The following is a 27,481-nucleotide window of genomic DNA, read 5'->3' as shown; positions in this document are numbered from 1 at the left end:
TACATCTGTGTCTCAATTTCTGCCCTGCAAACCAGTTCATCTGTACCATTTTTCTAGGTTCCACATATATGCATTAATATACGATATTTGTTTTTCTCTTTCTGACTTAACTTCACTCTATATGACAGACTCTAGATCCATCCACGTCTCTACAAATGACTCAATTTCGTTCCTTTTTATGGCTGAGTAATATTCCATTGTATATATGTACCACATCTTCTTTATCCATTCGTCTGTCGGTGGGCGTTTAGCTTGCTTCCATGACTTAGCTATTGTAAATAGTGCTGCAATGAACATTGGGGTGCATGTGTCTTTTTGAATTATGGTTTTCTCTGGGTATATGCCCAGTAGTGGGATTACTGGGTCATATGGTAGTTCTATTTTTAGTTTTTTAAGGAACCTCCATACTGTTCTCCATAGTGGCTGTATCAATTTACATTCCCACCAACAGTGCAAGAGGGTTCCCTTTTCTCCACATTTCTCCAGCATTTGTTGTTTGTAGATTTTCTGTGGATGCCCATTCTAACTGGTGTGAGGTGATACCTCATGGTAGTTTTGATTTGCATTTCTCTAATAATTAGTGATGTTGAGCAGCTTTTCATGTGCTACTTGGCCATCTGTATGTCTTCTTTGGAGAAATGTCTATTTAGGTCCTTTTTTGGATTGGGTTGTTTGTTTTCTTAATATTGAGCTGCATGAGCTGTTTATATATTTTGGAGATTAATCCTTTGTCCATTGATTCCTTTGCAAATATTTTCTCCCATTCTGAGGGTTGTCTTTTCGTCTTGTTTGTAGTTTCCTTTGCTTTGCAAAAGCTTTTAAGTTTCATTAGGTCCCATTTGTTTGTTTTTGTTTTTATTTCCATTACTCCAGGAGGTGGATCAAAAAAGATCTTTCTGTGATTTATATCAAAGAGTGTTCTTCCTATGTTTTCCTCTAAGAGTTTTATAGTGTCTGGTCTTACATTTAGGTCTCTAATCCATTTTGAGTTTATTTTTGTGTATGGTGTTAGGCAGTGTTCTAATTTCATTCTTTTACATGTAGCTGTCCAGTTTTCCCTGCACCACTTATTGAAGAGACTGTCTTTTCTCCATTGTATATCCTTGCCTCCTTCGTCATAGATTAGTTGACGATAGGTGTGTGGGTTTATCTCTGGGCTTTCTATCCTGTTCCATTGATCTGTTTTTGTGCCAGTACCATACTGTCTTGATTACTGTAGCTTTGTAGTATAGTCTGAAGTCAGGGAGTCTGATTCCTCCAGCTCCGTTTTTTTCCCTCGAGACTGCTGTGGCTATTTGGGATCTTTTGTGTCTCCAAACAAGTTTTAAGATTTTTTGTTCTAGTTCTGTAAAAAATGCCATTGGTAATTTGATAGGGATTGCACTGAATCTGTAGATTGCTTTGGGTAGTAAGTCATTTTCACAATATTGATTCTTCCAATCCAAGAACATGGTATATCTCTCCATCTGTTTGTATCATCCTTAATTTCTTTCATCAGTGTCTTATAGTTTTCTGAGTACAGGTCTTTTACCTCCTTAGATAGGTTTATTCCTGGGTATTTTATTCTTTATGTTGCAATGGTAAATGGGATTGTTTCCTTAATTTCTGTTTCTGATCTTTTGTTGTTAGTGTATAGGAATGCAAGAGATTTCTGTGCATTAATTTTGTATCCTGCAACTTTACCAGATTCATTGATTAGCTCTAGTAGTTTTCTGGTGGCCTCTTTAGGATTCTCTATGTATAGTATCATTTCATCTGCAAACAGTGACAGTTTTACTTCTTCTTTTCCCATTTGTATTCCTTTTATTTCTTTTTCTTCTATGATTGCCGTGGCTAGGACTTCCAAAGCTATGTTGAATAATAGTGGTGAGAGTGGACATCTTTGTCTTGTTCCTGATCTTAGAGGAAATGGTTTCAGTTTTTCACCATTGAGAATGATGTTTGCTGTGGGTTTGTCGTATATGGCCTTTATTATGTTGAGGTAGGTTCCCTCTATGCTCACTTTCTGGAGAGTTTTTATCATAAATGGGTGTTGAATTTTGTCAAAAACTTTTTCTGCATCTATTGAGATGATCATATGGGTTTTTTTTCCAATTTCTTAATATGGTTATCACATTGATTGATTTGCATATATTGAAGAATCCTTGCATCCCTGGGATAAATCCCACTTGATCATGGTGTATGATCCTTTTAATGTGTTGTTGGATTCTATTTGCTAGTATTTTGTTGAGGATTTTTGTATCTATCTTCATCAGTGATATTGGTCTGTAATTTTCTCTTTTTGTAGTATCTTTGTCTAGTTGTGGTATCAGGGTGATGGTGGCCTCATAGAATGAGTTTGGGAGTGTTCCTTCCTCTGCAATTTTTTGGAAGAGTTTGAGAAGGATGGGTGTTAGCTCTTCTCTAAATATTTGATGGAATTCACCTGTGAAGCCATGTGGTCCTGGACTTTTGTTTGTTGGAAGATTTTTCATCACAGTTTCAATTTCACTACTTGTGATTGGTCTGTTCATATTTTCTATTTCTTCCTTGTTCAGTTTTGGAAGGTTATACCTTTCTAAAAGTTTGTCCATTTCTTCCAGGTTGTCCATTTTATTGGCATAGAGTTGCTTGTAGTAGTCTCTTAGGATGCTTTGCATTTCTGCGGTATCTGTTGTAACTTCTCCTTTTTCATCTCTAATTTTATTGATTTGAGTCCTCTCCCTCTTTTTCTTGATGGGTCTGGCTAATGGTTTATCGATATTGTTTACCTTTCCAAAGAACCAGCTTTTAGTTTTATCGATTTTTGCTATTGTCTTCTTTGTTTCTGTTTCATTTATTTCTGCTCTTGTCTTTATGATTTCTTTCCCTCTACTAACTTTGGGTTTTGTTTGTTGTTCTTTCTCTAGTTCCTTTAGGTGTAAGGTTAGGTTGTTTATTTGAGATGTTTGTTGTTTCTTGAGGTAGGATTGTATTGCTGTAAACTTCCCTCTTAGAACTTCCTTTGCTGCAATCCCATAGGTTTTGGTTCGTCACGTTTTCATTTTCATTTGTCTCTAGGTACTTTTTGATTTCCTCTTTGATTTCATCAGTGATTTCTTGGTTATTTAGTAACGTATTGTTTAGCCTCCATGTGTTTGTGTTTTTTACATTTTTTTCCCTGTAATTGATTTCTAATCGCATAGCATTGTGGTCAGAAAAGATGCTTGATATGATTTCAATTTTCTTAAATTTCCTGAGACTTGATTTGTGACCCAAGATGTGATCTATCCTGGAGAATGTTCTGTGTGCACTTGAGAAGAAAGTGTAATCTGCTGTTTTTGTATGGAATGTCCTATAAATATCAATTAAGTCCATCCTGTTTAATGTATCATTTAAAGCTTGTGTTTCCTTATTTATTTTCATTTTGGATGATCTGTCCATTGGTGTAAGTGAGGTGTTAAAGTCCCCCACTATTACTGTGTTACTGTCAATTTCCTCTTTTATAGCTGTTAGCAGTTGCCTTATGTATTGAGGTGCTCCTATGTTGGGTGCATATATATGTATAATTGTTATGTCTTCTTCTTGGATTGATCCCTTGATCATTATGTAGTGTCCTTTCCTTATCTCTTGTAACATTCTTTATTTTAAAGTCTATTTTATCTGGTATGAGTATTGCTACTCCAGCTGTCTTTTGATTTCCATTTGCATGGAATACCTTTTTCCATCCCCTTACTTTCAGTCTGTATGTGTCCCTAGGTCTGAAGTGGGTCTGTCATAGACAGCATATATATGGGTCTTGTTTTTGTATCCATTCAGCGAGCCTGTGTCTTCTGGTTGGAGTATTTAATCCATTCACGTTTAAGGTAATTATCGATATGTATGCTCCTATTACCATTTTCTTAATTGCTTTGGGTTTGTTTTTGTAGGTCCTTTTCTTCTGTTGTGTTTCCCATTTAGAGAAGTTCCTTTAGCATTTGTTGTAGAGCTGGTTTGGTGGTGCTGAATTCTCTTAGCTTTTGCTTGTCTGTAAAGCTTTTGACTTCTCCATTGAATCTGAATGAGATGCTTGTCAGGTAGAGTAATCTTGGTTGTAGGTTCTTCCCTTTCATCACTTTAAATATGTCATGCCACTCCCTTCTGGCTTGTAGGGTTTCTGCTGAGAAATCAGCTGTTAACCTTATGGGAGATCCCTTGTATGTTATTTGTCATTTTTTCCTTGCTGCTTTCAATAATTTTTCTTTGTCTTTAATTTTTGCCAGTTTGATTACTGTGTGTCTCGGCATGTTTCTCCTTGGATTTATCTTGTATGGGACTCTCTGCGCTTCCTGGACTTGGGTGGCTATTTCCTTTCCCATGTTAGGGAAGTTTTTGACTATAATCTCTTCAGATATTTTCTCTGGTCCTTTCTCTCTCTCTTCTCCTTCTGGGACCCCTATAATGTAAATGTTGTTGAGTTTAATGTTGTCCCAGAGGTCTCTTAGGCTGTTTTCATTTCTTTTCATTCTTTTTTCTCTATTCTGTTCCACAACAGTGAATTCCACCATTCTGTCTTCCAGGTCACTTATCTGTTCTTCTGCCTCAGTTATTCTGCTGTTGATTCCTTCTAGTGTATTCTTCATTTCAGTTATTGTATTGTTCATCTCTGTTTGTTTGTTTTTAATTCTTCTGGGTCTTTGTTAAACATTTCCTGCATCTTCTCCCTCTTTGCCTCCATTCTTTTTCTTAGGTCCTGGATCATCTTCATTATCATTATTCTGAATTCTTTTTCGGGAAGGTTGCCTATCTGTACTTCATTTAGTTGTTTTTCTGGGTTTTTATCTTGTTCCTTCATCTGGTACATAGCCCTCTGCCTTTTCATCTTGTTTGTCTTTCTGTGAATGTGGTTTTTGTTCCACAGGCTGCAGGATTGTAGTTCTTCTTGCTTCTGCTGTCTGCCTGAATAGTTTCTTCTTCCTGCAATTTGCTTTTTATTTTTCATTTATTTATTGAATTTTATTTTATTTATTTTTTATACAGCAGGTTCTCATTAATTATCTATTTTATACATATTAGTGTATATATGTCAATCCAGTCTCCCAAGCAAGTTGCTTTTTAAATGCTTGTGTTTATGTTATTCTCTGTCTTCTTTCTGATAAACCTTAGTTGTCTGTTCATGACTAGAACAAATAATCCTAAAAAGGTTACTGGAAACTCTGAGTATGTGGATATTGTCCACATGACATGTGAGCTTTAATGTAGGCTTCTCTCTGTGGGTTATTTATTATTAACTGGTCAGATTTTCTAGAGTATTCCTGATCTCCTGCCTGGAGAAAAAAGATCTGCTGACCAGCATTTTGGGAGCCCAATGTGAGAAGAAGGCTGGGACTCATTGTTGGGGGTGGAGTGTGTGTGTGTGTGTGTGTGTGTGTGTGTGTGTGTGTGTGTGTGTGTGTGTGTGTGTGTAACCTAATCCCTTGGTTTTGGTACTGCACCTATGCCTTCATCTGTGCTAGCTCATAACCTCTCCAGGGGTTAAACCTCAGATGTTCTGCCAGGGGAGTGTGGAGTGGGGAACGGATCTAGAGACCTGATTGTTTCTTAAGATAACTGTCACCCAATTCTCTTTATTTTGGTTCCTCTGTTCTTACCCTCACTTCCAGAAGTACCCAGAACTGCCCGTTTCTAAGTTTTGGGTTTTTTTCCCCTGAACATTCTGCCGTGTGATTTGGATTAGCTGTCAGCCTGACAGTCGCAGTTGTAGGATTCACCTTCCTTGGCTTTGCCAAGACAGTTGCCTCCAGTCCATCTGCTTCCACCGTCTAAAACTTTGTGGCTGTTTTTCTCTTTGGATCTTGTCCTAGTGGATTATGTCTTTAAAACAGCAGTCACTTTTCCTTTGTTGCTTAAGCTGTGCAGTTGAGCAGGCCTAGTTGTCTATGTTCACACAGCCGCCTTCACACGGATCCCCTGCCTTCGTTCTTGCTGCATATTTCTTCAGCATGTGGAGGCATTAGAAGTTAAAGGGTCATCTTGAGAGAGGTTTTTTTTCTTGAGCTGCCATCTTGAGAGATACTATAGAAAATACCTGGTTTTAAACTATATTAACCTACACTTGTTCGTACTAAATTTTATGTTGTCAGTTTTTTTCTCCATATTGTTGCTTTGTGGTATAAAAATGCCACTGTAATGTAGCTTGAATGATGGCAGTCTGTCAGGCATCCAGTGCTGTGTCTGCATTGGATTCCAAAATCTGAAATCTTTTCTCTCTCAGCCGTAAAGTGTACTTAGTCTTACAGCAGTGAAAGAAAACTGTCTCTAAGAAATATTTGTCCTTTTATTTGGTGGTTCTCAGGCTTTAGTGAGCATCAGAAGCTCTGGTTGGCTTATTAAAAGAGCTTAAACTAGAGTTTCTGATACAGTAGGTCCGGAACAGGGCCCAAGTTTTGGGGGTTGTTGTTTTTTTAATGTTTCTGTATTTATGGGCCTGAGATTGTGAATTCCTAACAAGTGATGCTGATGCTGGTGTGAGGGCCACACTTTGAGACTGACTGAAGCAGACTGTATGAGTGCTTGAAAACCAGAACGCCACCACCAAGACCCTCCAGTAAAGCTTTACTTCATTATTTTCCAGTTGGACAATTGAGAAGAGCTTTGAATTTATGCTATGATCGCTCTCTTTGCCTAAAACATACGTTTACTTGATCGTCTTAATTGAGACAGTAGGTCTAACCATTTAAATTAATGAATCCTTTCCTTTGGTCCACTGTTATTCCTTTCTTTCTTTCTGAACTGCCTGTTTGAGATTTTGTCCTCGTCTCCCCTTCTTCCTTCCCTTGTTTCTTGTGGTGCCTGCAACTCTGTGATGCGGCAGAAGTTGGCTGTCAGGGTGAGCTCTCATGTAGAAGCAAGTCTGCATTGAGGTCGGTCACGTGGGGTCTGCCTGCTCTGGGTCGGTAACGTGTTCATAGCATGTTGGGTGTAGTTATTTAAACATGGAGCCTTACCATTAAGGTTGTGCATACTCGCATGTAAACACAAACATTAATGTCAGGCTGTCTTTACTAGTTAGTAATTTGTGTATGCCTATACCAGGAAGCATACACTTTTTAGAATTTAATTGAAAACTTTGAATAATTAATTTGGCAGGAGAAGTGTTACAGTTATTGGTTCTAAGTGGATCTCTGTTCATTGGGAGCAACTGTCTCTTTTAAGTAAGGTGAAGAGATTGGCAAAGAAAACTTCAGTTGAATCAGGGAAAATGGCCTTTTATCCAGTTAGGTAACTTAATCTGACAGAAGCAGAAATCGTTTTTAGGAACGTAGGTTTGACACTGTAGAGATGAGGGATGGGGAGGTGTTAGCATCCTCTGTGAGCAGCGTTATAAATTGCCTTTCTACTTCATTACTCTCTATCAGTGTGGCGTGAAAAGCATTGGAACTGTTTTACTGTTGGGTTTAACCTAGCACAGATGTTTTTGTTTCTTTATGCTGGTTAAATTATAGTACAAAGTGCACTGTTTGATTCACTAAGTCATTTCTGCAAATCTTTGGTCACATTTATATGCTGTCCAGTCTTTGGGTTCTACTGAGGGACAAGCCCTGAGGAGTAAGCCAATAGGAGATTTTTCCCGTTTGTAATAGTGTCCTTTTTTTTTTTTTAATGGTATGACTGTTTCAGGGCTATATTTTTTAAAATAAAAGATAGCTTCAGCAGAATTAGATAAGTAATCTCTTAACCCAGTTAAGAGATCTTTTCCCTTAATAATTGCTTTTTATATGATTAATGGCTCCCATAAGGTAACAGTATTTTCTAACCAAATGGGTTCCCGTATATTTAGAGAGATTTTTCCCACATTGTGTATTTCTGTGAATGGCATGAGTAGAAAAGCACAGACTGTTAGCTCCATGAAGACAGGGACTTTGTTTTGTTCATCACTCTGTTTCTAACACTAAGAAAGGTATTTGATATGCAGTTCTCAGTAAATATTTGTGGAATGAAGGACAGAAACCAGTTTAGAGTTCAGCATCCTGCATTACCTAATTAATGCCACAAGGTGGTACTGTTGTAGCATGAAATAAGAGGCTGTAATTCTTAGCCTCTCTTACATAGTTTTATATAAATCCTATGAATAAACAAAATGAATTGACTACCTATTATGTTTATTGCCTGTTTCAGATATTTATGGTTTTAGCATGTGATTAGTCTTTTGAGTCCATGATTTGGCCAGGCAGTGAGATTATAACCTAAATAAAGAACATTTGGTTCAATTTTTTTTTTTTTTTGAAATTTGGAGTGAGTTTTATTAATTAATTTATTATTTTTGCTGTGTTGGGTCTTCGTTTCTGTGCGAGGGCTTTCTCTAGTTGCGGAGAGCGGGGGCCACTCACTATCGCGGCCTCTCTTGTTGCGGAGCACAGGCTCCAGACACGCAGGCTCAGTAGTTGTGGCTCACGGGCCCAGTTGCTCCGCGGCATGTGGGATCCTCCCAGACCAGGGCTCAAACCCGTGTCCCCTGCATTAACAGGCAGATTCTCAACCACTGCGCCACCAGGGAAGCCCTGGTTCAAATTTTTATCAAATGTTAAATGAGATAGCATCTATTAAAACCTAGCACAGTATCAGGTTAGTTTCATTTTCTCGCCTTTAATTTATTTTGGGTTAAAAACCTTTGTTAAATTTTTCTTTGTGTTAAAATAATTTGCCAAACATTTTCTAATAAGTTATCACTGAATGTTAAACGATATTTTGTAAGTCTGTTTTGATTGTCAGAAGATTTTAAAAATTGATACCAAACCTAGATTTTACTGTATTATACCCCCCACTGCAAAAAAAAAAAAAAGTTTAATTCTGCTCCATGGTTCTTTTATAAGGCTGAAATATTTTAACATAGTACTACATATTTGTGCATATATGATCATAATGTATAAATAAAGTCAGTCTATAATTTGTCTTGATTTCACTCCTATTATAAAAGTGTTGACAGGTTTGTTTTATAGCTTGGAATTTTAAAATTTCCTTATGATGAAATTGACTTCTGAATATTTTGATTGTATAATTTTCCACAGACTGAAGCAAAATCAGAAGAGGGCCCAGGATGGGCTATCCTACGTGATAATTTCATGATGGGAGCATCCATGAAAGACTGGGACAAAGGAAGTGATGGACCAGATGACAACAGACCGGGGTCTGGAAGTGACTCTGACACATAAAGCTATATAAGAAACACAGTTTCCATTTTATTTTTCCTAGAAAAATACTCGTGCTCTGAAAGTTGGGGAATTATAAAGATACCATTTGTAAGAGAGCCAAAACACTTTCACTATTATCAACTTTGGTGTTTCTCTTTTTCATGTAAACTTGGTTAAAATGATATTTCAAACCTTGTATAATTTTAAGCATTGTTCTTTAGAACGTTCGTAGAAAGAAATATTTCTACTTGAGATATGCATTTTGCCAAGTTCATTATAGGTTTACCTGTTGCTTTTGGATATTGGTGTTTTATTTAAGTATCACCAAGGGTTGTAGAAATGCAATATCAATTCATAATTAAAATGAACTCCTTGAAGTTAATATTTTTCAGCCTCTAACTTACAGACCTATATATGTATATTTTTTGTGGGGAAGGGTTGGTGTGTTTTTTTTGGTGAGCTATTGAGAAAAACTATGTAGCAAATTTTTAAATTATAGCATTTCTGATTTGGGGTGATGATTTTATTTTTAGACACTCTGGCAATTATGATTTAAGAAACATCAAATTTCTACTTTTATATTATTTCCTTTTATATGCTAAGTAATATATATAAATAATGGCTTAAATTTATTTTAAGTGTTAGGTTATTTTTGTATGAGAGATTTACTGAGGTGGAAATTCTCATATTTAACTTATGCAATGAGGCATAATTTCTTAGGAAGCATATTTGACATGTTCTCGTTTCTCTTATTTTCCCTAAATATTTGAGTTAGCTTAAATTCTTTTTTTATGGACTGGCTGACCAGTGAAATGGTAGTTAGACAACAGATAGTCTGCATCAGATACTGCATCTGATCTGAGACTTGATTTCTTATAGTTGTCTTAAAGATTATTAAATTGGATGACTTTCAGAATCTAGGTGTTAAACAAAAAGAGAAGAGAAAGCAGGGCTATTTAATATCATTCCAAAATTTCTGTGAAACTGGGCCTAAGATGCAAACTTTGTAGGGGAATTATTTAATAAAAGTGATCTGTTCTTTTTTAAAAGGGTCCATCCCTTACTCCATCTTTCCATAGTAAAAATAGTTCCCTCCTACTACCAAATTGCACATGCTTGCATCTGTTATATATCGAAGGATAATCCTCCCCTCAAAACTGCTAGAGCAGAGACGTTTATATTTGCAAACCCATTTGGGTGTTACAAGTATTATGTAACCAAAGTTAAATTAGTCCATGGCCTGGTATTTGTTATCCTAAAGGAAGGTATACATCTAAGATATCAAATGATTAAACCAGCAGAGCTCAAAGTACATTTTGGTATGTATCCAAACTTTTGAAATTTAGTGTCTTCTTAAATTATAGAACTGCTATTTTGTCAGTGTAATATAAGTAAATGTGAACAACTAGTCCTCAGTAGTAACATGAGCATGCTAAACATCTCAGTATAACTTAACACAGATAAATATTTCAATACAACCTTACACGTAGATAATTTTGAGAAACAAATTTGCAGCACCTAAAAACTTTTATCTTCTCAGAATTAAAGATTTTACTTTTTTTTTCCTGCTATTATTCTGTTTCTGAATCATATTAAAGCTTTGCAAAATTTCTTCTGAACAGGACATCAGGTGATAGAAATGGGTAAATAACTTCTTGTTTAGTAAAAAAGTTGTTTTTTAACATAAACTTATCATATAGTCATTAGTTTAATTTAGAAAAATTGAGCAAGATTTTCAAACTGAAAGGAAGGAAGAGAATATTGGCAGATTTTCTTCTTTCAGAAATCATTTTATTCCAAAATAAAATTGAGTTGCTGCTATAAGAAAAAAAAATCACTTATGTTAGAAGGTGTAAAGCATATGTAAATCACGTGAAATAATTTTTGTCATAAAGATAGGATGTTTTATGTGTATTAATATCTCTGCATATTGGCAGTCAAATATCTAAGCAAAATACCATCATATATGAATCTAAGGATGAGCATATTATTTTAAAAGCTCTGTATCTTTAGATGGATGTTTTAAATAATCTAGCTCTGTCATCTCTACCCTAAATATTTTACCTACAACATTTATTTATTTATTTTTAAAATTTATTTATTTATTTATTTTTGGCTGCATTGGGTCTTCGTTGCTGCGTGCGGGCTTTCTCTAGTTGTGGCGAGCAGGGGCTACTCTTTGTGGTGGTGCGTGGGCTTCTCATTGTGGTGGCTTCTCTTCTTGCGGAGCACGGGCTCTAGGCGTGCAGGCTTCAGTAGTTGTGGCTCGCGGGCTCTAGAGTGCAGGCTCAGTAGTTGTGGCGCACGGGCTTAGTTGCTCTGCGGCACGTGGGATCTTCCCGGACCAGGGCTTGAACCTGTGTCACCTGCATTGACAGGCGGATTCTTAACCACTGCGCCACCTGGGAAGTCCCCCTACAACATTTAAATTCTGACATCAATCAGATAAATAATTCTGCACCTAACTTCTGATATTGTCTTTGAGTTCTTTAAGGAGGGAAAAGAGAAAGAACAGCATTACTATACCCCTCCCCCCCATAGTTATCTAAAAATAACAATATTTGGATTTTATTTTTGGTAACTATTTAGGGTAATAGAGTAATAAAAAGATTTTATTTTTGTTTGTTTAAAAAGAACAATGGAAAATAGTAACCAGGTAACCAGTACCTAGGTATTATCTTATTCCCTTATCTGGATATTCAGATGGCTAGGGTGAATGTTCTCAGCATTAGCATAGTTCAGTATTGCTTATTTTTTGCTTTTAGCTGTTGAAATCTCACAAAATTAATACCTGTTACAGACTGACAATAACTTAGAATCATTACAGTAGTTTAGTACTTTAACTTAGAATACTGAATTTATTTTCAACTTACCTAGACTTCTACATAGATTAAGTATTATTCTACTCGTTGAAAAATATATCTTGGAAACGCTTTGGATGGACTAATTCAAAGGCTCGCTTTCAGTACTTAGAACCTGAAATGACTCCATAGGAAATTCTGGAAGATTTATTTGAGGGTAAGTCCAATCCTTTAAAATATTTTGTCTTTTATAATATGAATAAGTGGGTGAAAGGGAATGTTTAAATGTTGGAAAACCTCTTAAGGCTTTTCAGTCACTGTGTTTTGCACATATGAACATACTTAATATTCAGTGGCTGCCAGCTAAACTAATCCTTCCTCCCGTGCTGGTCTTTAGGACATGTAAACACAGTACTTAACCATAAAGCCATTTAATTGCAGTTTCTAGACACCTACAGATGTCCCAGTTAACATATAACAGCAGAGAAGTCCTAAGGTTGAAGTGTGAACAGAAACATGGACAAACTGAGGACCTTGTAAGGAATTGTAAGGCCTGAGAGAATGCCTATAAAGGACTCATCATAGAGCATAAATATTTAGAAGAGATAGGAGGAGGTCAAATAAGTAAGTTGATATTACATCTTTTGGATAACTTGTTTCTTCCCTATACGGATTTACTTATTTTATTTTATTATAGATGTTTATTAATATAAAATTATATTATACTAATTTTAATATATATATAAATTATATTAATATAAAATTATATAATATAAAAGAGTCATAAGTGAAATGGGATGGAAGTTTTATTTTTTCAGTTTTTTTAATGATCACAGAGTACCATTATTGCACTTAGTATAGTGATATATTTGTGCCACGTGAATTTCACTTTTAAAACATACATTTGAAAAATCAGTAGATACTTTTTAACATTTGTAATTTCTTAAGGAAGTGTGAATGTGTGTGTGTGTGTGTGTGTGCGCGCGCGCGCGCGTGCGTGTGTGTGTGTGTCTTAGTCCAGGACATTATACCAGATACCATAGACTGGGTGGGAAAAACAACAAACATTTATTTTCATGGTTCTGGAGGCTGGAAGTCCAAGATCAAGGTGCTGGCAGATTTGATGTCCGATGAGCACCCTCCTCCTGGTTTGTAGACAGCTGACTTCTTGCTGTGTCTACTTGAGGCAGAGAGAGATCATCTTTCTCAGTGCCTCTTTTATAAGGGCCTCGTGACCTGATTGCCTCCTAAAGGGCTCCACCTCCAATATTATCATATTAGGAATAGAGCTTCTACATATGAATTGTGGAAGGCGGGGGATCAAAAATTCAGTCCACAGCAATGCATAAAATAGCAAGTGGTACATTTTTAACTTAGATGTAAAATAACTTTAGCTACCGTTGATTCTTTTCTTTAATAAATTATTTGTTTTTTTATTTTTGGCTGCGTTGGGGCTTCATTGCTGTGCGCGGGCTCTCTAGTTGCGGCGAGCGGGGGGGCTACTTGTGGTGGTGTGTGGACTTCTCATTGTCATGGCTACTCTTGTTGCAGAGCACAGGCTCTAGGCACGCAGGCTTCAGTAGTTGTGGCACGTGGGCTCAGTAGTTGTGGCTTGTGGGCTCTAGAGCACAGGCTCAGGAGTTGTGATGCACGAGCTTAGTTGCTCTGCGGCATGTGGAATCTTCCCAGACCAGGGTTTGAACCCGTGTCCCCTGCATTGGCAGGCAGATTCTTAACTACTGTGCCACCAGGGAAGCCCTACCATTGATTCTTGACTTAGATTTCCTACTAGAATTAGAAGGTTAAATGAAGCATTTATCTGGCATTAATTGAGCACCTGTTCCAGGAACTGTACTAGAATCATTTGAGTGATATTGTTTATGGCAAAATAAGGGGTAATTTTGCTCCTGTAAAAAATTAAAAAGTCAAATCTCCTGTTCCTTTTTAAAGTCGACTTCCTGCAGTACGTGCCCACTGTATGATTTGGATTGTGTGCCAATTTGGATTAACAGTGATAACTTGAAATGAATCAGTTATGTGCCATGACTTTAAAAATGTTTGTTAAAAGATAACCTTTTCAAAAACTATTATAGTGGAATCTAAGTTGTACATTAAAAAACTATTGTAACAGAATTGTACAGTAATTGTACAGTAATAGGAGTCCTAGAATAATGAAGCTTGTCTAGGGGTGTGAAGAGGTTAATTTGTCGGTACTCTGTCGATGATAAGTTCATTTTTACTTGGAAATGGTTTTCAGTTGAAGGAAGCAGAGTTCATACTGCTCCTTCCTTAAATGTATCTATTAGGATCAACATGACTGATGTTTGTCTCCACTCAGTATATCTGTGATAGGTAGTGAGTCTGTTGAGTCCTGCAGATATTATGAGTACGAAGACTATTTGAGGTGAATTGGCAGTTAGAACAAATTTTGGAAAAGGGAGAGAGAACTCTTCCATGCCTACAAAAAGCTCTCTCATTCCTTCCCCAAGAAAGCAGGAGTCTGAATTTTGGCCAGCTGGATAGATGAATCTTACTGACTATTGCAGCAAGGTAGGCCTCCTGGTAAATTTTTTCCCTGTGTGAGCTTTTCAGAACTTGATTAAATATATCAATCAGGAGGACCAATGAACAGATTTGGAAGTAAAATGGTGTCTGAGATAGGTGACAGGACATTTAGAGTAGTGATTGGTGGTTAACAAAATACTAAGAGTTGTAATAAATCTAATCAGAATTTTGTAGTTTGAAGATATCGTCCAACAATTCTTAAACAATTTTAGATTCTCTAAAGGATGTTTTGTAGCTTAGAAACACATTAATATTTTTCATCTGGTCTACTGAGCATACTTTCAGGGAGTTATGATTTAGGGCTATTTATCTAGGTGTGTGATGAAACTTTTGTATTCAGAAGAGTTGTCCTCAGAGACAGTTACAAAATATGTTTCATTTTGCTTTGTTAGCAACATCTGGTCCAACACCGCTCACCTCATTCACCCACCCCTCCACTATAGCAGGAGTATATATTTAGCTTTCTGTCAAATGCTCTTTGGTTTTCATTCGAGTAGTTAAACAAGGGTATATGTTAGAGAAGTGGGCCTGATTCCTTATAATTTTAGTCTCTACATCACTACTGTCCACTAGGACTTTCTGTGATGATGGAAATATATCTCCACTGTCCAATATGGTAGCACAAGTGGCTATGGAGCCTCTCCAGTGTGGCCAGGGATACAGAGAAGCTGGATTTTTCATTAATTACTTCAAATTTTAAAAGCTGCACATGGCTAGTGGTGGTCTGTCTCCCTAAGAAGAGAATAAAGTCACAGAGCATATACTTAGTCTAATAAAATATCAGTAAATTTTGGAATCATAAGTCTATCTTGAATTGTTACATAAACATTTACTGATACAATTTAAGTATATACAAATACTGGTGTGATTTTTATTGACTAAATTATGGTTGATGTCTTTTTCACTATTTGTATTTTTAAAAAGTTATATTAAGTTGCTTTATAATTATTTCCTGAGGTATAACTATTGTCCTTACATGTTAGGCCACTGTGTATGACACATAGCATTTGCTTTTTTAGTAGTACCACCTGCAGCTTTCAGAATGAACACACTAAACTTTAAGTCTCAGTGCTGTACTGTGAAACAGTAGGTTTGTGATGCACTAAAGGGACGTGCTGAGAACTGTCAGAGCAGCAGACAGCAGGTGCCATCTAAGCCAGTGAATTCCAGCGCTGGGGACTTCTGTCGGGAGCCTCCTTGTTTAGGAGGTTTCCTGAGGAAGCGCCTTGAGTGGCAGGGCTCCCGAGGTATCTAGCAGCTCAGATCTATCCCAGCACACACTCGACATCCTGCCAGAGCAAATGGAGGTTGCAGATTTGGGCAAAAAACCCGGAAAACAAAGAGCACCATGAGCGTTGTTAGTACAGCCAGTTTAAAATGATGAGGTGTTAAACCACATTTGTATAAAGAACAATTTCTCTAACCCCAGAATCATTACCCTGGGTCTCTAATGCAATCGGTTCATAAACATCAAAGCAGCAACACCAAATTTGTATGGGGTCAGGACCAACTGGGGCTCTGAATGGAGAGACAGCTGAGAGCCGCGTCCTTTGTGTGGGTGGCCTTGCAGCTGTTGATTCACCCTGAGGCTTCTAGACAGTTGCCTCTGCGTGCTCGCAGAGCCAGACTTCAGTCTTCGGTAAAAATGGATCCCCTCCCATGGGATGGACATAAACAAGGGATTGACATCAGCTCTCAAAACATCAGCCGGGCAGCCAGACAGCAGTTATCCTGAAATACTGAGTAGTACCCAGCACAACATCAGGGCTGCCTCTACGTAATATTTGTCTTTGTACAGTAACACTGGGATCTCTTAAGTGTATTATAAATAGTAAAAGCTCAGAGTCCAAAAGGTTCAAGGTGACATTTTCCTTCTCTACAAATGGTAGGAATGATAGGAATATCTATTGCATGACACAGCTGCCATACTTTGGTCCTTATGAGGACTCCCAAGTACACTTTTTAATGATAAATGAAGTTATATTTACATGGAATATTTTTAGAAATATCAGTATTCGTTGTTAGATGACAGAAGGCAAAATTTTGGAATCAGAACTGAGTTCAGAGTTCAATTTGGACTCACATTAAGCCATGTGTTGTTGCAAAAATGTCTTAAAACTTTTTAAGGCTAGCATGTACCTCAGGCACAGGGATATGTTTGTGTATACTGGAGGGATTGGAACAATGAGTGCACAGCGTCTGTCTAGCACAGTGCCTGCTATGTAGTAGGGAGGGTCTCAGGAAACAGTATTATGTATTTGGAGGTTTAGATGCTGTGCGTGTAGACTTGTTATTCATTTCTGATCTCTAATCATAAACGTTCCTCTTCTAGATAATGAGTTCCTCCCAGAAAAGTTTAAAGTCTGGCAGATAGTAAAATTTGTGTTCACCCAGTAATTCTACTTCTAGAAACCCTCCTCAGGAAAAGATCCTAATTACAGAAAATGCTGTGTGAACAGTATAATAGCATTATTTTTAATAACAACAAATTCTAGACAACCTACAAGTTCAGTGACTTGAGGGCACACACAGACATCAACTGTGGTACTTCCACTTTTGTGCTACCATTTAACATGATGGCGTGAAGACTGGTGAAATCACGTGTCAAGAATTGCATGTAGACTGAAAATGTAAAAAATTATGGATAGCATAAGTAAAATTTTCAAATGCCAAAGATTCATTAGATGAATAGAAGAACATAATACATTCTTTTTTTAAGAAAATAATTTTTGACGGCCTGAAAAGTCGAGTTCACACTGAGTACCAAGGTCCTGACCTTTAATGAGAAATTAAAATATATTTACTGTCTACTTCAGCTGTTCCAGAACCAAAACTCTAAATACTGTCTTAATAGAACACTCCAAGGGGTTGACATGGAGAGGTGCAGTTGATGACTGCATGAAGGTCGGCCCATCAACCAGTCAAGTATAAGTTGGACCAGAGCAAGTCATAAGAACAGCAAACATTTATACAGTAATTATTGTGTGCCAGATAGTATTTAACAGTTTATAATGCCCTTAACTCATCCAGTCAGTCTTCCTATGACCCTGTGAAGTAGGTGCTGTTATTGTCCCCAACATATAGTTGAGGCAACAGGCAATGGGTTCAGTAACTTGCCCAAGTTCACAGTTATTAATACAGTTGAGTCCAAGCTCCAGTCATAGAACTGTTACACAACAGTGATTCCTCACGTTGTAGGTTATACTAATGTTGTATAGAAAATGACATTCTAGAAATTATTAAGGTCTTATAGAAAATGAGATTCTAGAAATTGCACTTTGCTCTGGGAAAAATAAATAGGCATATTACATTTTTTAGTCTCATTTACTCATGACACGAACCTACGGCACGTATCAAAAGGTGAACACTTTCCTGGTACTAGCAATTTAAAGGTAGCTTGTCAGCTCAGGCTTTATTTTGGTTGCCATTGTCAGTTTATTATACAGTGTACTATTGGAGAATTTATTATAGATCTTGTTTGAGTATGTCTGATAATTAAAACTTTGCTATTTAATTATCTTGATGCTGCAGAAATGGAAGTACTACTAAGTACTGGAGTAGTGTCCAATGGTTTTGTGTATTGGAACATGACTAGCTCCTTTTATACTAAGATACAATATATTGCCCATAGCTCTGGTTTTTACTTAATGACATTAGATGGCTCATAAAAGTGTAAGTGCTGACATTTTTGCTATTAAGAATTTAGATATTCAAATTATGCTTTGTAAAAATGAAGACTAGATTTTAGTTTAGAATGTTATTGGCTAGGAGATAACAAGTAACTAACACTTTATTTTTCCTCTGGGGGAAAAAAAGTCAATGGAAAATACCCTTGAGGTGAAAGTTAATTACAGTTAAAAAAAATTTACAGCCACATGACATTGTATCATTGTTTAATAGGCTGTGATGAAAATACCCAGGGAAATTGAGTATGTTAGTTTTCTCCAAATAGGAAGCTGTAGGACATACCACTTTTCTCCTCTAGGTGGCACGATTTAGGCTATCATTGAATTAAACGATTCCCCTCCAGCCCTCACACCAGGCGAGGGACTAGTTTCTGAACAATCAGTACAACCGGGGTATCGATTACATTTAACCGTTGTAACTGGTCAAATAACCAGATTGACCTTGCAACAATCTGTTGTCTAGTGACCTTAAGTAACTTAATTAACAAAGACCTCTTAAAAAACAAAAGCTTCTAATAACCAGGTAGCCAAAATCATTTTTGTGTATTGCTGAAGTCTCTTTGGGTCAGAGCACACGCCCATTTATGGATTTATTCCTTTGGTTTATGGTAAACAGTTTGCCATTTGATACTGACTGTGAAGATACTGCGTTTGTACTTGAAAAGACACATAGAGATAACTGAAATAATCTAAAAAGAAACCAGAACTGTAGGTGACGTTAACTTCCCAGGTGTCCCTGGTTTTGTTGCAGCCTTCACTGTTTACTAAACAGGAAAGATCAACATGTAAAAAGTCAGTATTAGGTGACCCGGAAGCAGCAAATGACGGAAACATTCTGTTCGTTCTGTGCACTAAAACGGGAAGAGGACACTTTATTTTTACCTTTCAGATTCTTTTATCTATTGTTCACTTTCCAAAATTTAAAAATGAAGTTGGCTGCACCCAGAATACATGAAATACTTGTTAATCCCATTTTCATCTTCCTCCTCTTCTTCCTGTCTGTGTGGGGGATGGGCTTTCGTGGAGCTCAGAAGAATCTTGACCAGGCACCTCTCAGGAACTTCATTTTGGGCGTGGTGCATGTTTATATAAATGCTAAAAATCATACAAGTATTTTCAAATTATAGCTCTGATAGTGATTATTAGAATCGGTAGCATAGGCAAAGAAAAAAAAGGCTTGGAAATACGCAATATATATCATACTGAACCGAGAAAAGGTGAAAAGTTAACTGATGTATTGTTACAGATTCCGACTGGAAAGTGGCTTCATTTTAGGGTGACAGTCTGGGACAGTCCTGGTTTACCCCTGGTGTCCTGTGTATAGATGAAAAGCATCCTCTTCACTCTTGGAAGTGCTCAGGTTTGTGTGATAAATTATATGGTCGCCCTAGATGTAAGAACTAACTTTCTTTTCTAAGACTTGAAACAAACATCAGGAAAAGTTTGTGGCCCGCAGTCTCCACTTTTACAAATCATAACTACCGATACAGCTTTGCTTTCTAAAATATGTATTAAAAGTATACTTCCACTTTGCTTTTTAAAATACGTATTTACTAGTTTTTCCTTCTAACATTAAAAAAAACTACATCCAGGTTTTCTTTTTATCTGCAATTGCTATTGCCTGTTGGTTTTTGTTTTATTTTCATTTTTTAATTGCAGGATAATTGAGGCAGCAGAAAGGCAAGGTTGTTTGAAATAGAGGTTGGTAACTTTGCTCATGGAAATTTACACATTCAGAATTTTCCACAATCTATGAAACCCACTGAAATGATGACAAATTCATTTAAAGACTACATATCTTAAAAAGATAAAAATTCCACTTTATGTTGTCATACTCATTTTAATTATAACATCATTATGTTTTTCTCTTATCCTTCCTCATCTTTGAATTTTTACTTTGTTCATACTTGTCTCCCTTTCTCCCCAGCAACCTAATTCCAGTCTCTTGCTTTGTGAAGTATCTGGGGACTGCTGGGCTGGTGGGGTCAGTGAAGTAGGAGCAGAGATTCTATAAAGGCAAATGTCAAACCCTGCCCTAAAAACTAAGGAAAACTCTGCTGCTGGCTTCTTTTGATCAGCATTAGCATTTTATCAAGCATGTCTCCATATTTTAGTGTAAGACAGCTGTCCCCATAATGTTCATTTATTTATATCAATCACCAGGTGCTATTTTAGTGGCTGAATTTCACCGGGGGTAAGAAACCAGAATCTCTGGCTGATTTCAGTAGGCGGTGACAGTATCCAGGCCTCCGGAGGTTGCCCCCTGTTGGAAATCTCACGGAGCTGAAAATATAGAGGTGGAAGGGCCCCAAAGCCACCAGCAGTAATCCATCAACTAATCGCAATTCCAAAGGGTAAGATCAGTGTTCCCACAGTGTATCATCAAAGTGTGAGGAGTTTATCACTTTAAAACCTCACAACCTACTGATACGTCTGCTTTTCCCTGTCTCCTGAGTTCACCCCTTTATCTTTCACCACCTGTGATCTTCTCTTTCAGCCTTTTCCTCCCTGCCAGTGTGCCGTCCTTTGTCCTTTATCACTTCTTTCTTGGATAAACCTATAGATACAGAATGGAAACAATATTTGGATGATTTTTCTTGTGGAAATCACTAAACGTTTTCATTTCATTATTCTGAGAGCAGAAACTTGCATAAAAATGCGTACAGAACATGAGACAAAAAGTGTTATGGACCAAACATTGTTTTTGAATTGTGGTATCAAAGATAAAATTACAAGGAAGAACTTAAAAGGCTTTTGGTATATTTTCACATTAAAGGGTTACTTTGCCTTTCTCAAGTGTAACTATTGAGAGTAAAATGTAATCAATTACAGTAGCTCTGTATATTTCTTTTCCCCACCTCCTGGTTTTTGAGGCTTGAAACCATTGTGGAAAGCTTTCAAAATTGTTACAAATGAAGTTTTTCTTTCACCAGACTTAGGAAGGACCTATTACATTATAAACTCTTCTCTGTGACCCTTAGGGGTAAAACTCCGGGACAGGGATGAGTAGTTGTTTTGATATCAAGCATTTGTTTAGGCTCTTGTAGGACCTGCACATTAGTTAAGTGAATATACCCATTAATGAGCAGAGAAGGGCTAGCGGTGGAAACAGCTCTCCCACTGATCGGGAAGACAAAGAATTCCATTTTAGGGTGTTAAACTGGAATTTGGACTTAACTGGATTTTGATAATCATTTAGAGTTCTGTTCACCAAAAGTGTATCTTCTTGCCCTTTCTTCCTACAATTAGTAGGGGCACAATACCATAGTGTTTAACATAACAATGAGCATGAACTTACAGAAACTGCTAGGAGGCATAACCGTGAAGCAAATTCTAATTAGCATCTTCCCTGGCTTTTTCATTCTATTTATGTTGGAGAAAGAGCTGACAGAAATGAAGAAGTGAGAGGATACAAGAATGGTCACTAACATTTAATGGGCATATATTTAAGTGCCAGGTTGTGTTAGAAACTCTCTTGGTACCTTGTGTCATTTAATCCTCACAGTAATCTTAACTGTTGGTACTATGTGTTATGCCCATTTCATAGATGAAGAAACTAACACAAGTGTCTGAGTAACTTAGCCAGGATCACAAAGCCAGAAAGCGATGGATATTTGAACCCAAGAAAACTTGAGTCTGGAACCTGCCCCTTTTACACTCACCTGCCTCCTTGAGCTAATCAGGATGGCCTGTGTGGGTGAAATCCCCTTTTACCGCATGGCTTTGGTAAACCAGGGGGACAGCTCTTGAAGTCTTACCTGTTGCATCTTCAAAGGATTGCTCACCTGAGAGGTAGAAAGGGGCGCCTCCTCTCCTGCTACACTCAAGTCACTCTCCTCGGCCACACTAGAAGAGTTTACCATCCCCTCCCCGTCCTCGCTTCCTGGGCTTTAGGGAAATTAAAAGTAGCCTCTTATGAACAGGCCAGGAGTCTGAGGGGTTGTAAAGTAAGCAGTACGTGTTCATCAAACTAAATACCATGGGCAAAAGTGTGTGTGTTTATGTTGGGAAGGGGGTTGTCAGAAGGATTTATGGCTTAGATTGCTTTCCTAGCAGTGATGGAGATGGACTTTTGCTGCTCTATCCACACTCTAATCTGAATCCACTTAACCTCAGGTACGTTTGTGTTTATATCTAGAAGGTAGTCTCCCTAATTTGAGGGGAGGCTGAGCCTATGTCCTTGGTGGAGCACGGTGCCTAAGGTTACCAGCCGCCTTCCAAAGCCAGATCTTCACTCAGTAGCTCCTGCTTTATGTCCTATAATTGCCCCACGTGTAGGAACAGTCACTTTTCCCCTTTGTGTATAGCTAGATTAGAGCAGTTCTCAAACTCAACTCAAAAGGGATGACAACTTGGTGAAACTACTAGCCCCATAGCAGCACCTCTTGAGTATATTTTGCTTTGGCTATTGGAGTTGTAGCTGGTTGTCTGACTGCTTTCAAGTTGCTTCAATTTGAAATTGACCTCCAGGAAAGGAACGTGCTAATGCTGATTTACACATAATTTTCAGAATTATTCAGAAGTTGGTTGGAACAATTCCTTTATTCCAGAGTTTTCTGATGTGTTTTCATAGGAAAAAGTCCCATGTTCAAGGGAGTTCAGGATATGCTGGGTTAAAAGGGTTAAACAGTTTTATTTTCTGTAAGATTCTCAGAGCCTTTAACATGACAGAAACTGTGAATCTGTAAGTAGGCAATAGAGTACCCAGTATCTCTCAAACTTAACTTCACCACACGATCCCTGTTTGTCAGACACATTCTGGTACCAGTGCTTCTTAGAAATACGTAGTGGATAAGAACATAGACAGTACATTCTGATGGCAAAATCCATCTTACTATGGTCTTGAACAAGGTACTTAACCTCTCTGTACCGCAGTCTCCTCATCTGCAAAATAGAGATGATAATAATAATACCTACTTTAGAATGTTGTGAAGATTAAATGACCATACATATATACATCTGTCGATCTGCCTCACGTTACTGAGTGTAATATGTGTTAGCTACTGTTATCGTAACTATTTACCCCTCTGTTTACTAATGGTATAGGCCCCATACACATGGAAAGTGTAAATTCCAAAAGTTAGAGAAAGCTCCTTGTGACCTTTCTATAATGAAAGGAACATCTGAACTAGGGAGTGATATAGTGGCTTTGAGTTTGGGGGAAAACTCAACAGAGTTTCCAGTTTAAATCATCTGTCTAGTCGGTATGGCTACCGTCATGATGAAATGAAAATGTTGACTTTGAGTAACTAAAGGTAAAAGAAAAGAAAAAGGGAAAAGTGAACAGGGGCAAGAATTATTTTTGTATTTATCTAATTTGGACTAGGTTGAAATAGAAAATGTCAAGTTATGAGTAGTGTATAACAGCAACATCAAACACTTAAAATCCCAGCTTCCTGATATATGCTGTGGAAAGAATGAAGTTGATTGCTAAAGTCTAGCTGGGGAAGAAGGTGAAGAGAAAGCCATGTCAAGATGTGGCTTAGGCAGCAAATTAAGAAGATAGCCATTCATTCAAACAGTAAAATAAATATAATTCATTCTCCAGGTGCAGAAGAGAGAGCTCTGTTTTCAGCCGTTCACAGTCAAATGCAGAACTAGGCTATAAACAACAAACCATAATAAAATAAGCTTTAGGATAGAGGTACCAGCACGGTGCTATGGAATCTCAGAAAATGATGCCACTAAAAAGCTAGGAGGTGGAGCTTGGATGACCTATCCCAGGGCTGGCCTGGCCCAGAGTCAACTGTTTGATGCTCATTTGCATGAGCGAGCGAGCGAGAGAGGAGAGAGAGAGAGGGAGAGAGAAAACAATACAGGAGGGAAGACTTCCATTCTAGAGCAAGTGATCCCAACTGGGAGGCTGTGAACGAGCGAGCCACACGAAGTAAAAATGGGAGGCTTGATCGCATGTCCTTCACCAGACGGGTCCAAAATGACTATATAAAGTAAATACCATAAATCACTGTTGTCAGGGCGCACACCACCTCCTCCCTCCCTTCCCCACAGCCGTCCTCATTTCCACACCCCCTCAACGGTTCAGGGAGAGCTCGTGGTCTAAGTAAACGAGAGGACTTCTGACTGTAATCCTAGCACGTCACTTCGTTGAAGGCAAACACGTGGTTCAGAGAGAACTTATAAATCTCTCCTCCCAGGCAGGATCGTGATGTTATCTGCTGGCAGCAGAAGGTTCGCTCCGAGGGGAGCTCCAGAAGCTCCCGACAAGAGAGAGACAGAGAGAGAGGGGCAGGCAGAGGCAGCGGGAGAGATACAGAGAGACCGAGAGAGGCAGAGAGAGACACACACAAGGAAGAGCGAGAGCGCAAGTGAAGGAGGACTGGCGAGAGGGATGGAGAACCTAGGATAACGGTCTAGGGAGCCATTCGGGGGCAAACCGAGGGGCTGCCTGGCTGCAGAAAAGAGGAAGGAGAGGATCTACTGCAGGCTGCCTACTACCCTCGGCGAGAAAGCCCAAGTGGCAGAGAAACCAGGAGTGGGTGGGCAAGGGTGGGAGTCCAAGGGAACCCCTTCGCAACCCCCTAGGAATAAAACTCCCCTGTCGGCGCGTCCCGGGGCTGCCGCTGCGGTCCGCGGGGGACGAAAGCCACGGCGGCGGCCGCCGCTCGTCTGTTGCCGGGTTGGCGTTTCGAGCGAGAGGAGAAGGAGCAGAAGGAGGGAGCTGGAGGCCGGACGCGTTCGCCAGCGGCGGCGGCGGCGGCAACGTGGAGTGACCGGGCGGGTCGGCGCGCCGGCCGGGGTGTCGGCCCCCGCGCGCACCTCCGGGAGCAGGATCCTCGCCGCGGCCCCCGCCGGAAGCGGCCGAGTCCCGGGCGCAGCGCGAAGCGCTCCCGCCTCCCCGCCGGGGCCGGGCTCGCTCCCAGCGCGCGCACACGGGCGCGCGCGCACACTCACACACACACTCACACACGTGTGCGCCCCTCCGCTCCGGAGCTGCTGCTGCTCCTGCTTTCAGCGCCGTAGTGGAAGGCAGGGCCGCGCCGCTCCTTCTTTAAATATATAAATTGGAGCCGGCCGGCCTCGGCCGCCCCCCTGACAGCGCTGCCCGCGGCCCTCCCGCCGGCGCTCCCGCTGCCAGCCCCGGGACCTTTTCATCTCTTCCCTTTTGGCCGGAGGAGCCGAGTTCGGATCCGCCACTCCGCACCCGAAACTGACACACTGAACTCCGTTTCCTCCTCCTAAATTTATTTCTGCCTAATAGCCACTCGTCTCTTTTTTTGCCCCCATCTCGTCGCTCCAAGAAAACTTTTGCTGACTCCCCCAAGTGAAGCTTCCCCCTTGCCCGTCGTGTATTAATATTTCCACTTGGGGAACGACTTGCCTTTTCTTTTTAAAGGAATTCAAGCAAGATAGCTTTTTCTCTCGGACATTGACTCCCGATTGTTTGCAAAAGTTTCGCATTAAAAAAAAAATCTACCTGATCTGTACTTTGAGAGTTGTTGGTTTCTTTTTATTTTTCTTACTTTTTTACTTTTTTAAAAAAAATTTTTTCCACCTTAAAAAAAAAATGCACTACTGTGTGCTGAGCGCTTTTCTTCTCCTGCATCTGGTCACGGTCGCGCTCAGCCTGTCTACCTGCAGCACGCTCGACATGGACCAGTTCATGCGCAAGAGGATCGAGGCGATCCGCGGACAGATCCTGAGCAAGCTGAAACTCACCAGCCCCCCAGAAGACTATCCCGAACCCGAGGAGGTCCCCCCGGAGGTGATTTCCATCTACAACAGCACAAGGGACTTGCTCCAGGAGAAGGCGAGCCGGAGGGCGGCCGCCTGCGAGCGCGAGCGGAGCGACGAGGAGTACTACGCCAAGGAGGTTTACAAAATAGACATGCCGCCCTTCTTCCCCTCGGAAAGTAAGTACCGCTCCCCGCTTCTAGTCCCCGGGGCTTAGCGCTGCCCGAGGCTTCCAGAACCGCAGCCACTCCAGGGATCGCCCTGCCCTCTCCGGGTCCCAGCTCGCTCCTTCCCCTGCTCCTGTCCTCCGTCCCACCCACCTCCTTGCCAGTTGTGTGCTTGAGGACGTTAGGCTTTAAAACGTGGACTTGCGACTTTTAATTTTCTCCATTTCTCCCTTCCCCCAACGCCCCGTCTTTTATAAGGCGTTTTTCTCTTTTTTTCTCTTCCCTGGAATTCTCGACTCGGCCACCGGCTAGGAGTCAGCCCTCCTCTGTCAAACTTGGAGGCGCTCCCTGGGGCCGCGTTAAACCGGGAAACCTTGGTGGGTTTGTTTTCTTTGCTCCGATTGGCCTGAAGCCCGCCGAACTGGTGCACGAGGGGTTAAAAAAAAAAAAGTGGCTCAAAACTAGCCTCTCCGGAAGGCGCCCCTTTCCGTGCCGACCTATCAGCTGATTCCCCAAGCCTTCCCTATTGTCTCTAAACTCCCCGAAAAATGTCAGCATCGCCAAGACAAAACCCGATCTGGAGACCCCTCCAAAAACCTACCTCCAACCCCTCAATTCTTGAATCTACTGCCTCGGCGAGGTGTTTACATTCCCCCCAAGGCGAGATCTTGTAACCACGTCCCCTTTTGATTTCACCTGGAATGGTAGAAAGGACAGCTTCGTTGCTGACTACGTTTAAAAGGGTTTTTCCTTCACGTTATTTTTTTCCGAATTCACTCAAACCTGCCTTCTTAAAATCGCCGGTGTAGCAGATCCTTTTTCTTATGCGTTTATCGTTTATCTTTCTCACTCTTGAGCCCGGTGTTCCCTGCCCTTTCATAGGCTTCCTGCAGTCACTTCGTTGCATTCCTAAATCTCAGCGTAGAAGACAGCCGATTTTTTTTTCTTTTTAAACTGGCTTCTCTGAGGGCAGTGTCCTCAAAACCAGCTGGCATACAGTAGCAACGGGAGTGAATGATTGATTGTTGAGTTCTTTGAGGGGAAGGGAAGAGGGCAGTTAGCTTAGAATGATTTCCAAGTTCTTTAAAAAAAAGAAAAGAAGAAGCAGCATATATTGATGCCTGAGAGGGTTAAATACCAGGAAGAAGAAAAAAAAAAAAAGAGCTCCAACATTTGCCTATTCCAAATCCCAAGTCGTACACTTTTCATTGGTTGCCCATCTCTCTCCTCCCCTTTCCATGCCCTATATACTCCCTGGCAGCCTTCACAACGTCTCTGTGTCTTGCCTACAGAGATAATATGGCCATCTTGGTAATTTTATCCTAGAGGTTCTAATTGCAGGGTGGTGCTTTTCTTTTTGAATATTTATATTTAGTTTGACAAGTCGTAGTTCCGGGACTTGCCATGTCTTGTATTTGATGGTCTCACTTTGTCAGCTGAAG

At 39.5% G+C, this 27,481-nt stretch overlaps 2 protein-coding genes across 4 annotated transcripts in view; both read left to right on the top strand.

Moving 5' to 3' along the window:
* The window catches only part of RRP15 (ribosomal RNA processing 15 homolog), a 46,311-nt gene extending 36,801 nt beyond the window's left edge, over positions 1-9,510 (top strand). Inside the window, exon 5 of the mRNA XM_067729732.1 lies at positions 9,006-9,510. Within this exon, the coding sequence (XP_067585833.1) occupies positions 9,006-9,149 (144 nt within the window). The 3' untranslated portion in view covers positions 9,150-9,510. The remainder of the gene's footprint in view (positions 1-9,005) is intronic.
* Positions 9,511-24,281: 14,771 nt separating this feature from the next.
* Positions 24,282-27,481, top strand: part of TGFB2 (transforming growth factor beta 2) — an 84,229-nt gene continuing 81,029 nt past the window's right edge. Inside the window, exon 1 of one of the 3 annotated variants that reach the window (XM_067729731.1) lies at positions 24,282-26,051. In XM_067729731.1, coding sequence (XP_067585832.1) covers positions 25,706-26,051 — 346 coding nt within the window. In that variant the 5' untranslated portion in view covers positions 24,282-25,705. The remainder of the gene's footprint in view (positions 26,052-27,481) is intronic. The other 2 variants (XM_067729729.1, XM_067729730.1) reach the window with 2 other exon arrangements.

This window comes from Pseudorca crassidens, chromosome 2, assembly GCF_039906515.1.
Source record: "Pseudorca crassidens isolate mPseCra1 chromosome 2, mPseCra1.hap1, whole genome shotgun sequence".
Classification (NCBI taxonomy): Eukaryota; Metazoa; Chordata; class Mammalia; order Artiodactyla; family Delphinidae; genus Pseudorca; species Pseudorca crassidens.
Note: the sequence above shows the minus strand (reverse complement) of the source record. Positions and strands in the feature narration are given on the sequence as shown.